General features: G+C 52.9%; 2 protein-coding genes across 8 annotated transcripts; both read left to right on the top strand.

Annotated features, from left to right (window-relative positions):
* The first annotated feature begins 655 nt into the window (after positions 1-655).
* Positions 656-3,673, top strand: jmjd6 (jumonji domain containing 6, arginine demethylase and lysine hydroxylase). The gene is made up of 6 exons (XM_057015139.1): positions 656-1,057; positions 1,451-1,839; positions 1,953-2,239; positions 2,574-2,709; positions 2,783-2,921; positions 3,060-3,673. The coding sequence occupies exons 1-6, from the start codon at positions 929-931 to the stop codon at positions 3,189-3,191; spliced, it is 1,212 nt and encodes a 403-aa protein (XP_056871119.1). The 5' UTR covers positions 656-928; the 3' UTR covers positions 3,192-3,673.
* Positions 3,674-3,785: 112 nt separating this feature from the next.
* On the top strand, positions 3,786-10,973 carry si:ch73-366l1.5 (FILIA-N KH-like domain-containing protein). Of its 7 annotated transcripts, none has more exons than XR_008947138.1 (5): positions 3,786-4,159; positions 5,790-6,891; positions 7,598-7,691; positions 8,026-8,125; positions 10,486-10,973. XR_008947138.1 is itself a non-coding variant. In XM_057015123.1 (5 exons), the coding sequence occupies exons 1-5, from the start codon at positions 3,932-3,934 to the stop codon at positions 10,598-10,600; spliced, it is 1,509 nt and encodes a 502-aa protein (XP_056871103.1). In that variant the 5' UTR covers positions 3,786-3,931; the 3' UTR covers positions 10,601-10,973. The 7 variants fall into 7 exon arrangements, 6 of the variants coding, with proteins under 6 accessions (XP_056871103.1, XP_056871102.1, XP_056871104.1 ...); XM_057015123.1 differs by lacking the exon at positions 8,026-8,125 and having other exon boundaries at positions 5,790-5,868; positions 5,899-6,891; XM_057015122.1 differs by lacking the exon at positions 8,026-8,125 and having other exon boundaries at positions 5,790-6,018; positions 6,049-6,891.
* Positions 10,974-11,858: the final 885 nt, after the last annotated feature.

The following is an 11,858-nucleotide window of genomic DNA, read 5'->3' as shown; positions in this document are numbered from 1 at the left end:
GAGGGAAGCGAGGGTTGGAAGGGTTAGGAAGGAGAGGGAGGAGGGAGGGAGGGGGAAGCGAGGGTTAGAAGAGAGGGAGGGAGGGGATGGAAGGGGGAGTGGAGAGGGAGGGAGGGAGGGAGAGAGGGAGGAGGGAGGGAGTGGGGAGGGAGAGGGAGATAGGGAGGAGGGAGGGGAGGAGGGAGGAGGGAGGGAGGGAGAGGGAGGGAGGGAAGGGCTCAAAGAAGCCTTCTGGATAGAAGGAGAAGCGTCTTCAAGAGAAGAAACCCAGTCCAGGTGACAGAGAAAACTACCTTGGATCTTTTTCTGTTTTTATTCATATTTGTGTGGTTTTCTGTGTTTTATCTCTATTTTATTTATAAAAGTTTTTTATCCTTTTTTATACAACATTTAATTCACTCTTATCGAACACAAGTAATCAAATATTAATTTTCCAGATTTCTCCACAAACATTTTGTATGAATGAGGCCAACACCCCCTTTGACCTCTGACCTTTGGACCCTCTCCTTGGCTTCTTGTTCTCGGTTCCGTTCACAGGGGTCTCGGCTGGTCTCGCGATAACAGCGGTCTTTGGCAGCCAATCAGAAGCCTGGCGGGAAGAGTCCTCCGGCAGATGAACCAATCGACGCTTCCCGTTGAGAAGAGCTGGCCAATCAGCTTGGACTTCCTGCTCCGGGGGCGGGCTCAGTGGCGCTTCAGTCGGTTAGCTTTCTTGCTCGTCTCGCTCTCATGGAAGTTGCTTAGTTTTTAGAGGAGTCCGCATATTTGGTGTTTGTACGTAGACTCAAGCGATTAAAGTGTCCGTGTGAGAGCAGCGCAGCTCCCGGCCGACACTCGACTGAATGTGGCTGCCAGGAAGCACAAGTGTCCCGTTAGCACGTTAGCAGGCTGAGCAGCGAGTTCACCATCAGTCGCATCGGGAAGAGGAATGAACCATAAGAGCAAAAAGCGGATCAAAGAGGCGAAACGCAGCGCCAGGCCCGAGCTGAAGGACTCTCTAGACTGGATCAAACACGGCTACCATGATAACTTCGACCTATCGCCCCGCAGCGTGAAGGTAGCTGTCAGCTAACGAGGCTAACTGAGCTAACAACAGTTAGCCGGCGCAGCTGCGGCACAAGTGCAGTCGGTCACGTAGACATCAGCCAGACCCAGATTATTCACCTCAGTTTGTTCACATTTGTAAGTCCAGCGAGCATCAGTTCGTCTGGAGGTGCGGATTCATCCGGTTCGTTATCGCGCCGGTTAAAGTTTCCACGATACTCGAGCCAACCTACAATTATTGTGCAGCTTAAAAACCTCAACTGACCCAAATGTGCCGCTCCCACCAGAGCTCAGCCAGGTTGAAATCCGCAGAGGTTCATTCATATGAGTTTGGGCCTGTTCATGTCTTCCTGTTCACCTCAGGTGTTTCCCACTAAAGCTCTGGGATCTGCTGTGCTGCTTCCAGGACTCGGTGGAGCGCGTAGATGCCCTCCAGCTCAGTCCCGAGGAGTTCATCCAGCGCTTCGAGCGGCCCTACAAGCCCGTGGTCCTACTGAACTGCCAGGAAAACTGGCCTGCCCGTGAAAAATGGACCCTGGAGCGCCTCAAACGCAAGTACCGCAACCAGAAGTTCAAGTGTGGCGAGGACAACGACGGCTACTCGGTGAAGATGAAGATGAAGTACTACACGGAGTACCTGGAGAGCACCAAGGACGACAGCCCGCTCTACATCTTCGACAGCAGCTACGGGGAACACGCCAAGCGCCGTAAGCTGCTTGACGACTACCAGGTGCCCGTCTTCTTCAGAGATGACCTGTTCCAGTTTGCAGGAGAGAAACGCCGGCCGCCGTACAGGTGTCTCTGTCCCCACCTCAGTGTTTGACCTGGCCGATTAAGACCAGCTCGGATGTTCTCTGGTCCACGGACAAAGCGGAGTAGAAATAACCGGGTGGTGTGTTTCCTCTCAGGTGGTTTGTGATGGGTCCAGCCCGCTCTGGCACCGGCATCCACATCGACCCCCTGGGCACCAGCGCCTGGAACGCCCTGGTCCAGGGCCACAAGAGGTGGTGTCTGTTCCCGACCAACACGCCCCGCGAGATTATCAAGGTGGCCCGGGAGGAGGGCGGCAACCAGCAGGATGAGGCCGTCACCTGGTTCAGCGTCATCTACCCGAGAACGCAGCAGCCGAACTGGCCTCCAGAGTTCCTGCCGCTGGAGATCCTCCAGAGACCCGGGGAGACGGTCTTCGTTCCCGGTCAGTGACTGCACCAGTGTTGGCTTCCATGGCTGTGCTGGTTGGGTCAGCTCAGGATGTCCAGCAAACTGGGCTCATAAGGGTGATTCAGGGTTTCCATAGCGACCTCAGCCAGCCTGTCACGTCATTCCTGTGCGACCTACTTTCAGCTCCTAGCTAATGCTAACAATGGTGATCAGGGTGGATTAAAGGCAGGATTTAAGCCTCGCCTGACTGCAGATTAGCACATGGACACGCCAGCAGATCACGTGACCGCTGCTCCTTTAGCAGGCTAATGGAGGCTAACGTGGAGGCTAACGTGGAGGCTAACCTGGAGCTTCCTGTGTGTCCACAGGTGGATGGTGGCACGTGGTCCTGAACCTGGACACGACCATCGCCGTCACTCAGAACTTTGCCAGCAGCACCAACTTCCCCATCGTGTGGCACAAAACAGTGCGCGGTCGTCCCAAACTGTCCAGGAAGTGGTACCGGTACGAATCCACACACAGCACCCCCAGCGACCCAGGAGAAGCCCTGAACCTGAATGAGTGTGTGTGTGTGTAGGATCCTGAAGCAGGAGAGACCTGATCTGGCTGCCCTGGCTGATAAGGTGGATCTTCAGGAGTCAACAGGCATCGCTTCGGACAGCTCCAGCGACTCTTCATCATCATCGTCCTCCAGTTCATCTGAATCAGACTCTGATGTATGTGCTAACCACACACACACACACACACACACACACACACACACACGGGAGGGCGAGGACCAGGCCAGAGTGGAAAGGGCTGGTCTGTCCAACGTGGGGCTGAAGGACGCTCTGGTTCTCATGTTCTTCCTGCAGAGGGACTCGGGCTCCGAGAAGGACGGCGCCTCCCATCGCAGGAAGAAGCGGCGGACCTGCAGCGGCGCGGCTAACGGGGACACGAGGGGCCAGGACGACTGCGTCAGTAAGGAGAGGAGTTCATCACGGTGACCCCCAGCCAACCGTGGCGACCCCCAGCCAACCGTGGCGACCCCCCCCCCCCCAGCGCCACACACACACCTGGAGTCTGGCTGAAGGGTTAACCCTAACCCTGAAGGTCCACCGGTGTCTGGAGGGGGCCTCTTAATATTTCTGCTACTTCTAAACAGCCTTAACAACCAGGTGGACTCCTTTTTGTCCACCTGAACACTGTGTAAGCCCCGCCTCCCCTACATCACCTGTCCAATGATTTAACAGTAAACTGTCCCATTAAGCCCTGAACTTTGGAGAGCGCTACATTACCCAGAATGCACTGCAACAGAGCCCGTCAACGCCGTGGTACGAGGGCTGTGCGTGGTTCTTCATCGCTTCACCTTTTCTGCTCGTTGCTGAAGCTGACGAGTCTGACCGACGTGCCTCTGCAGTCAGGTGGCGCCTGGCGCGGCGGCCGGCGCGGCGCCGTCTCTTTGGATGAATAAAGTCTTTTGGAAGAACCTTTGGTCTGTCTCTGCGTCTTCTGTGCCCACCGTGGCGCCCTCTGTGATGTCATCTGCACAGGGAGCGCCAATCCACCGTTGTCATGGTAACGGTTAAACAGTCCTGGTCTGAAGTTCTGATGGCGCCGCATGTCCCTCGTCTTCAGACGGAACCAGCCTTATAAGGAGACCGGAATCGTGACGTCACGGCGGTGAGCCGTTGAGTCCAGCTGATCCTCGCGCTGGAGCTCAGACGCCCCGGTTCGGACCTCCATCATGGACCTGGAGCCGCTCCTCCTTCCCGCGCTGCTCTTCACCGTCCTCGCGCTCGTCTTCACCTCCGCGCTTCTCCGCCGGAGCTCCGGCTCCTCCTCCTCCTGCTCCTCCTCCTCCTGCTCCGCGGGGAGCCGCGGACCTGGTAAAGACGCCCCAGCGACCAGAGCTGCAGTCCGGCCGGCGGCCGCGCCTCCTGTCCGGGCTGGTCGTGGCTCACACGCCCCCCCGGTAAGCTGCGTCGGGACTTTCGTCCCTGGTAGACGAGTAAAGACGGAAAATCACGAAAAACATCACTTTGGTACTTAAGAGGAGCGTAAAATTCCCTTTTATCGGCGCATTTCTTGATTGTGACGGATTTAATAGTGTTTTAACTTAAATAAAGTGACGCGTTACCTTCAAGGATTCACGTAGTTTATTTCAACTCAACTTTATTGTCCCGATTTTTGTGAACAATCCAAAATAAAGCGGTGACCTGATGGCAGCAGGGGGCGGGGCCTCGCGCAGACCACGCCCCCAGGAGACTTGATTTAGGAGAGGGTTGCTGGTTCCACTCGGCTCTGGGGGAGGGGCAGGACAGGTGCCACTCCACGGGACAGACTAGCCTATGCTAGCACGCTGACTCCTTGCTAGCAGAAAGGGTCCGAAAAGGCCCGTTCGGAACAGGTTCTGACCCATTTAGTCTCCTGGTCCCATTTTGTTTATGTTTTTTTGTTTTAACATGTTGAATAAAACTTTACTATATGCTATACATGCTAACACAGGCTAGTGCTAACAGGTTTCTGTATGGCTTCATTCCTCTTGTAAATCGAACATGCTAACCTGGACATGGTGTCCTCTTCACAACATGTCTGCAACCATAGCAACGGAGAGGACACCTGTACCACACATCATACATGACACTTCTGTGTCAGTCATGTGACACCAAAGGTGTAAATATAGTTTCCATGTAGCCACCAAATACGGACGGTTAGCCACGTTAGCACCGCCGCCACCTTTGGTCTTCCTGTCAGAGAGTGTGAGTGAGTGTGTGTGTGTGTGTGTGTGTGAGTGTGTGTGTGTGAGAGTGTGTGTGTGAGAGTGTGTGTGGTGAGAGAGAGAGTGAGTGTGAGAGAGAGTGAGTGTGAGAGAGAGTGTGTGTGGTGAGAGAGAGAGTGTGGTGTGTGTGTGTGAGAGAGAGTGTGTGTGGTGAGAGAGAGAGAGTGTGTGTGTGAGAGGTGTGTGTGTGAGAGTGTGTGTGTGTGTGTGAGAGAGAGAGTGAGTGTGAGAGAGAGTGAGTGTGAGAGAGAGAGAGAGTGTGTGTGGTGTGTGAGAGAGAGTGTGTGTGTGAGAGAGAGAGAGTGTGTGTGTGTGAGAGAGTGTGTGTGTGAGAGAGAGTGTGAGTGTGTGTGTGTGAGAGTGTGTGTGTGTGAGAGAGAGAGAGTGTGTGTGTGTGAGAGTGAGAGGTGTGTGAGAGGGTGTGTTGGTGAGAGAGAGAGAGAGTGTGTGTGTGTGTGAGAGGTGTGTGAGAGGTGTGTGTGTGAGGGTGTGTGTGTGAGAGTTTGTGAGTGTGTGAGAGTGTGTGTGTGAGAGAGAGTGTGTGTTGTGTGTGTGTGAGAGTGTGGTGTGTGTGTGTGAGAGAGAGAGAGAGTGGTGTGAGAGAGAGAGTGTGTGTGTGTTTGTGTGTGTGAGAGAGAGTGTGTGTGTGTGTGTGTGTGTGTGTCAGGAACAGCTGCCCCTTAACGAGCTTCTGCCACTAACAGCCTGTCAGAGGTCAAAGGTCACAGCAACACTCAGCATTTATTTCCATCACCCAGTTTAAAGAGTTCTGACCCGGTTCTGCTGGACCTGCTGCTCAAAGATCTCTGTTGATTCTCTTCAGGTGGATCCAGAACACACAAGAAAACCAGATTCCTCTGCTGCTGCAAGGCCAGAACCTGAACCAGAACCAGAACTGGTCCCTGAATCTGTCCCGGAACCCGAACTGGTACCTAAATCTGCCCCAGAACCGGTACTGATGCCTCCATCTGCCCCAGAACCAGAACTGGTACCAAAATCTGCCCCAGAACCGGTACTGATGCCTCCAGCTGCCCCAGAACCAGAACTGGTACCTGAATCTGTCCCGGAACCAGAATTGGTACCTAAATCTGCCCCAGAACTGGTACTGATGCCTCCAGCTGCCCCAGAACCAGAACTGGTACCTGAATCTGTCCCGGAACCAGAATTGGTACCTAAATCTGCCCCAGAACCGGTACTGATGCCTCCAGCTGCCCCAGAACCAGAAGTGGTCCCTGAATCTGTCCCGGAACCAGAACTGGTACCTGAATCTGCCCCAGAACCGGTACTGATGCCTCCAGCTGCCCCAGAACCAGAACTGGTACCTGAATCTGTCCCGGAACCAGAACTGGTACCTGAATCTGCCCCAGAACCGGTACTGATGCCTCCAGCTGCCCCAGAACCAGAACTGGTACCTGAATCTGTCCCAGAACCAGAACCAGAAATGATACCTGAATCTGTCCCAGAACCAGAACTGGTACCTGAATCTGTCCCAGAACCAGAACCAGAAATGATACCTGAATCTGTCCCAGAACTGGTACCTGAATCGGTCCCAGAACCAGAACCACTCTTTGAACCTAACCCAGAACAGGTACAGGTGTCAGTGATTGAGCCAGGCCCAGAAACACGACCAGTATCAGAACCTGAACCGGTTCAGGAAGCAGCAACTACCCCAGAGTCAGCTGCAGGTCCAGTCCCAGAACCAGTACCAGAACCTACGACAGAATCACTTCCTCTTGTTAAACCAGAATCGGGACTGAAATCTGAAGCCAAATCTGACCCAGGAAGAACTTCAATCTCTCCAACGGTACTGGTACCTGAGCCTGCAGTAGCATCTGGATCCGGACCTGGACCAGAACCTCCAAACAAGTCTGGACCAGAATCTAAACCACAGTCATGTGACCCTGAAGCTGAACCAGAGAATGATGGTAAAACCCGTTTAGGTCTTTAATACTGACGGGTGCTAGCACCGCTGACACGCTAGCACCACTGATGTGCTAGCACCGCTGACACGCTAGCACCGCTGACATGGTAGCACCACTGACATGCTAGCACCACTGACACGATAGCACCACTGATGTGCTAGCACCGCTGACACGCTAGCACCGCTGACATGGTAGCACCACTGACACGATAGCACCACTGATGTGCTAGCACCGCTGACACGCTAGCACCGCTGACATGGTAGCACCACTGACACGATAGCACCACTGATGTGCTAGCACCGCTGACACGCTAGCACCGCTGACATGGTAGCACCACTGACACGATAGCACCACTGACACATGCTAGCACCGCTGACACGATAGCACCACTGACATGCTAGCACCACTGACACGATAGCACCACTGACACGATAGCACCACTGACACATGCTAGCACCGCTGACATGATAGCACCACTGACATGTGCTAGCACCACTGACACAGGCTAGCACCGCTGACACGCTAGCACCGCTGACACGTGCTAGCACCGCTGACACGATAGCACCACTGACGTGCTAGCACCGCTGACATGCTAGCACCGCTGACGTGCTAGCACCACTGACATGCTAGCACCGCTGACACGTGCTAGCACCGCTGACACGTGCTAGCACCGCTGACGCGCCCTGTTTTGTGTGTGTTTGCGTGTCAGACGCGGCCGCGGCTGAAGTCAAGTTCACTCCGGGGATGAAACAGAACAAGTTTGAGATGCTGATGACGAAGGAGGAGATGGAGGAAGAGCAAAGGTGAGTTTGGAACCCCGACCCTTCAGATCAAAGGTGCTTCCCTGAGGGACAGAGCTGGCTGTGATTGGCCCGTTGAGGTGTCCTGTTGCGTGCTCCTCCTGTGTCTGTGGACACATGAAACACAGCAGAGCAACAAGCTAACAACATTGAGCTGCTAGCAAAACACCTGCACCCTGTGTGGTGTCAAAGGTCATGCTGACCTTTGTAGCTGAACCACCTGTGGGGACTGCTGCTAACGCTGCATGCTAGGTGCTAACCGCTAACCCAGTTCTGGAAGCCTTGTGAGAAAGTTCCTTCGGATCAGGACGCTGCATCAACCTGTGTCTCCTTTCAGAGCTCCTGAGTCCAGCAGCACCTGAGCTCCCGACTCACCTTCGCTCCCCTCTGGTCTTCTTCTCTTTCTTTACTTCACCTCTTGGTACCTTGTTTCCATGGTAACGTGGTCAGAGGTTTCTGATTGGCTCTTTCAGGATTCTTCTCTGAAATAAACATGTGCCGCCGAACACGTCTGCTCAGTCATGTTTGCTACACTCACACACGCTACACTCACACACGCTACACTCACACATGTTACACTCACACACGCTACACTCACACATGTTACACTCACTCATGTTACACTCACACATGTTACACTCACACACGTTACACTCACACATGTTACACTCACACACGTTACACTCACACATGTTACACTCACACACGCTACACTCACACACGCTACACTCACACACGCTACACTCACACGCAACACTCACACACGCTACACTCACACACGCTACACTCACTCATGTTACACTCACACGCTACACTCACACACGCTACACTCACTCATGTTACACTCACACACGCTACACTCACACACGCTACACTCACTCATGTTACACTCACACACGCTACACTCACACACGCTACACTCACTCATGTTACACTCACACGCTACACTCAACACGCTACACTCACTCATGTTACACTCACACACGCTACACTCAACACGCTACACTCACTCATGTTACACTCACACACGCTACACTCACACACGCTACACTCACTCATGTTACACTCACACACGCTACACTCACACATGTTACACTCACACACGCTACACTCACACACGCTACACTCACTCATGTTACACTCACACACGCTACACTCACACATGTTACACTCACACACGTTACACTCACACATGTACACTCACACATGTTACACTCACACACGCTACACTCACACATGCTACACTCACACACGCTACACTCACTCATGTTACACTCACACACGCTACACTCACACATGTTACACTCACACACGCTACACTCACTCATGTACACTCACACACGTTACACTCACACGCTACACTCACACATGTTACACACACACACTACAGTCACACATGTTACACTCACACACGCTACACTCACCACACGCTACACTCAACACACGCTACACTCACACATGTTACACTCACACACGCTACAGTCACACATGTTACACTCACACACGCTACACTCACATGTTACACTCACACACGCTACACTCACACATGCTACACTCACACATGTTACACTCACACACGCAACACACACGCTACACTCACACACGCTACAGTCACACATGTTACATCACAACGCTACACTCACACATGCTACACTCACACACGCTACACTCACACACGCCACACTCACACATGCTACACTCACACACGCTACACTCACACATGTTACACTCACACACGCTACACTCACACATGTTACACTCACACACGCTACAGTCATACATGTTACACTCACACACGCTACACTCACACGCAACACTCACACACGCTACACTCACACACGCTACACTCACACACGCTACACTCACACATGTTACACACACACACTACAGTCACACATGTTACACTCACACACGCTACAGTCACACATGTTACACTCACACACGCTACACTCACACATGTTACACTCACACACGCTACACTCACACATGTTACACTCACACACGCTACAGTCACACATGTTACACACGCTACACTCACACACGCTACATTCCACATGTTACACTCACACACACTACAGTCACACATGCTACACTCACACTTGCTACACTCACACACGTTACACTCACACACGCTACACTCACTCATGTTACACTCACACACGCTACACTCACACATGTTACACTCACACACGTTACACTCACACATGTTACACTCACACATGTTACACTCACACATGTTACACTCACACACGCTACACTCACACATGCTACACTCACACACGCTACACTCACACATGTTACACTCACACATGTTACACTCACACGCTACAGTCACACATGTTACACTCACACACGCTACACTCACATGTTACACACCACGTTACACTCACACATGCTACACACTCACACATGTTACACTCACACACGCTACAGTCACACACGCTACAGTCACACATGTTACACTCACACACGCTACACTCACACACGCTACATTCACACATGTTACACTCACACACACTACACTCACACATGCTACACTCACACATGTTACACTCACACATGCTACACTCACACATGTTACAGTCACACACGCTACATTCACACATGTTACAGTCACACATGTTACACTCACACACGTGGTCACATACGATATGGATGTATAAGTTAGTAAAGTTTTATAAATTCTGGAAGCCCTTTTCAGAGATTTTTTGAAATATGGGTGTGCATGTATGCTCTGTGTGTGTGTGTGTGTGTGTGTGCGTGTGTGTGTGTGTGTGTGGTGTAACGGGTTTCCCAGGGTGCAACAGGAGCAGCTAGCAGCCATCTTCATGCTGCTGAAGGAGAACCAGGAGGTGTTGGGGGAGGTTACAGAAGGAGACATGGAGGAGCAGCTGAAACTCTACTCCCTGTGAGGCTCCGCCCACTCCATCATGATAGGCCCTGCCTCCGTCACCATGGTGACACACAAGCATACCGTGTGACTAGCTGAGTCAGCTTGTTTGTAGGTGATTTTAGCGACCGATTTCAGATGAACGAATCAGTTGGTGATGCTGCTGCCAGCTGTACTGTTGCCTAGCAACCACACTGCGACCACAACAGAAGTGACACAACGACGTGTCTTTGAACTGGTCCTGAAGTGGGAGGGGCTTCCACAGCCAGCCAGCAGGGGTGATGTCACATGACACGAGTTTACCGGTCAGCCATCTTCAGCAGCTAAGCTAAGCTAAGCTAAGCTAAGCTATGTTTTCGCTCTGATGGTCCCTTAATAAAAGTGTCACCATCAGACTTCTTGTTGTTTTCTTCACCTTCTTCAGGTTACAGCAGCATTTGTGAACAGTCATTACCATTGAACGCTAAAGGTTCTAAGTTTACTTCCTTTTAAATTCTCATTAAAAATGACTTTAAATATTCACTTGTTTACAGTCCAAATCACAAACAATATGATTATTTGTCAGGTTCATGAACTAATGTTGTAAATGAGCATCACAAATATGGCTGAAGCTACAGCAGAGGCAGTGATGTCACCACCACCATCATCAACAGCAGCAGCAGTCACCACCAGCACCAGCACCAGCAGCACCACCAGCAGCAGCACCACCAGCAGCAGCACCACACAGCAGCAACACAGCAGCACCAGCAGCACCAGGACCACCAGCACAACCAGCACCAGCAGCAGCACCAGCAGCACACCACCAGCAGCACCAGAGCAGCACCACCACCAGCAGCAGCACCAGCAGCACCACCAGCAGCAGCCACCACGCAGCAGCAGCACCAACCGCAGCAACACCAGCAGCAGCACCAGCAGCACCACCAGCAGCAGCACCACCACACCAGCAGCAGCACCAGCAGCACCACCATCCAGCAGCACCAGCAGCAGCACCACCACCAGCAGCAGCACCACCACCAGCAGCAGCACCACCAGCAGCAGCACCCCAGCACCAGCAGCACCACCAGCAGCAGCACCGCAGCACCACCACCAGCAGCACCACCAGCAGCAGCACCACCACCAGCAGCAGCACCACACCAGCAGCAGCACCACAGCAGCAGCACCACCACCAGCAGCAGCACACCACCGCAGCAGCACACCAGCAGCAGCCACCAGCAGCACCACCAGCACCAGCAGCAGCACCACCACCAGCAGCACCAGCAGCAGCACCACCACCAGCAGCA

The sequence above is a fragment of the Takifugu flavidus genome, chromosome 18, assembly GCF_003711565.1.
Source record: "Takifugu flavidus isolate HTHZ2018 chromosome 18, ASM371156v2, whole genome shotgun sequence".
Lineage (NCBI taxonomy): Eukaryota > Metazoa > Chordata > Actinopteri > Tetraodontiformes > Tetraodontidae > Takifugu > Takifugu flavidus.
Note: the sequence above shows the minus strand (reverse complement) of the source record. Positions and strands in the feature narration are given on the sequence as shown.

Bases quoted from the DNA above. Each gene is read 5' to 3' on its own strand.
- si:ch73-366l1.5 (XM_057015121.1), top strand. From the start codon at position 3,932: ATGGACCTGGAGCCGCTCCTCCTTCCCGCGCTGCTCTTCACCGTCCTC. The intron at 4,160-5,789 runs GTAAGCTGCGTC...GATTCTCTTCAG, and splicing joins GTGGCTCACACGCCCCCCCG to GTGGATCCAGAACACACAAG. The intron at 6,892-7,597 runs GTAAAACCCGTT...TTTGCGTGTCAG, and splicing joins AGCTGAACCAGAGAATGATG to ACGCGGCCGCGGCTGAAGTC.
- jmjd6 (XM_057015139.1), top strand. From the start codon at position 929: ATGAACCATAAGAGCAAAAAGCGGATCAAAGAGGCGAAACGCAGCGCC. The intron at 1,840-1,952 runs GTGTCTCTGTCC...GTTTCCTCTCAG, and splicing joins AAACGCCGGCCGCCGTACAG to GTGGTTTGTGATGGGTCCAG. The intron at 2,710-2,782 runs GTACGAATCCAC...GTGTGTGTGTAG, and splicing joins CTGTCCAGGAAGTGGTACCG to GATCCTGAAGCAGGAGAGAC.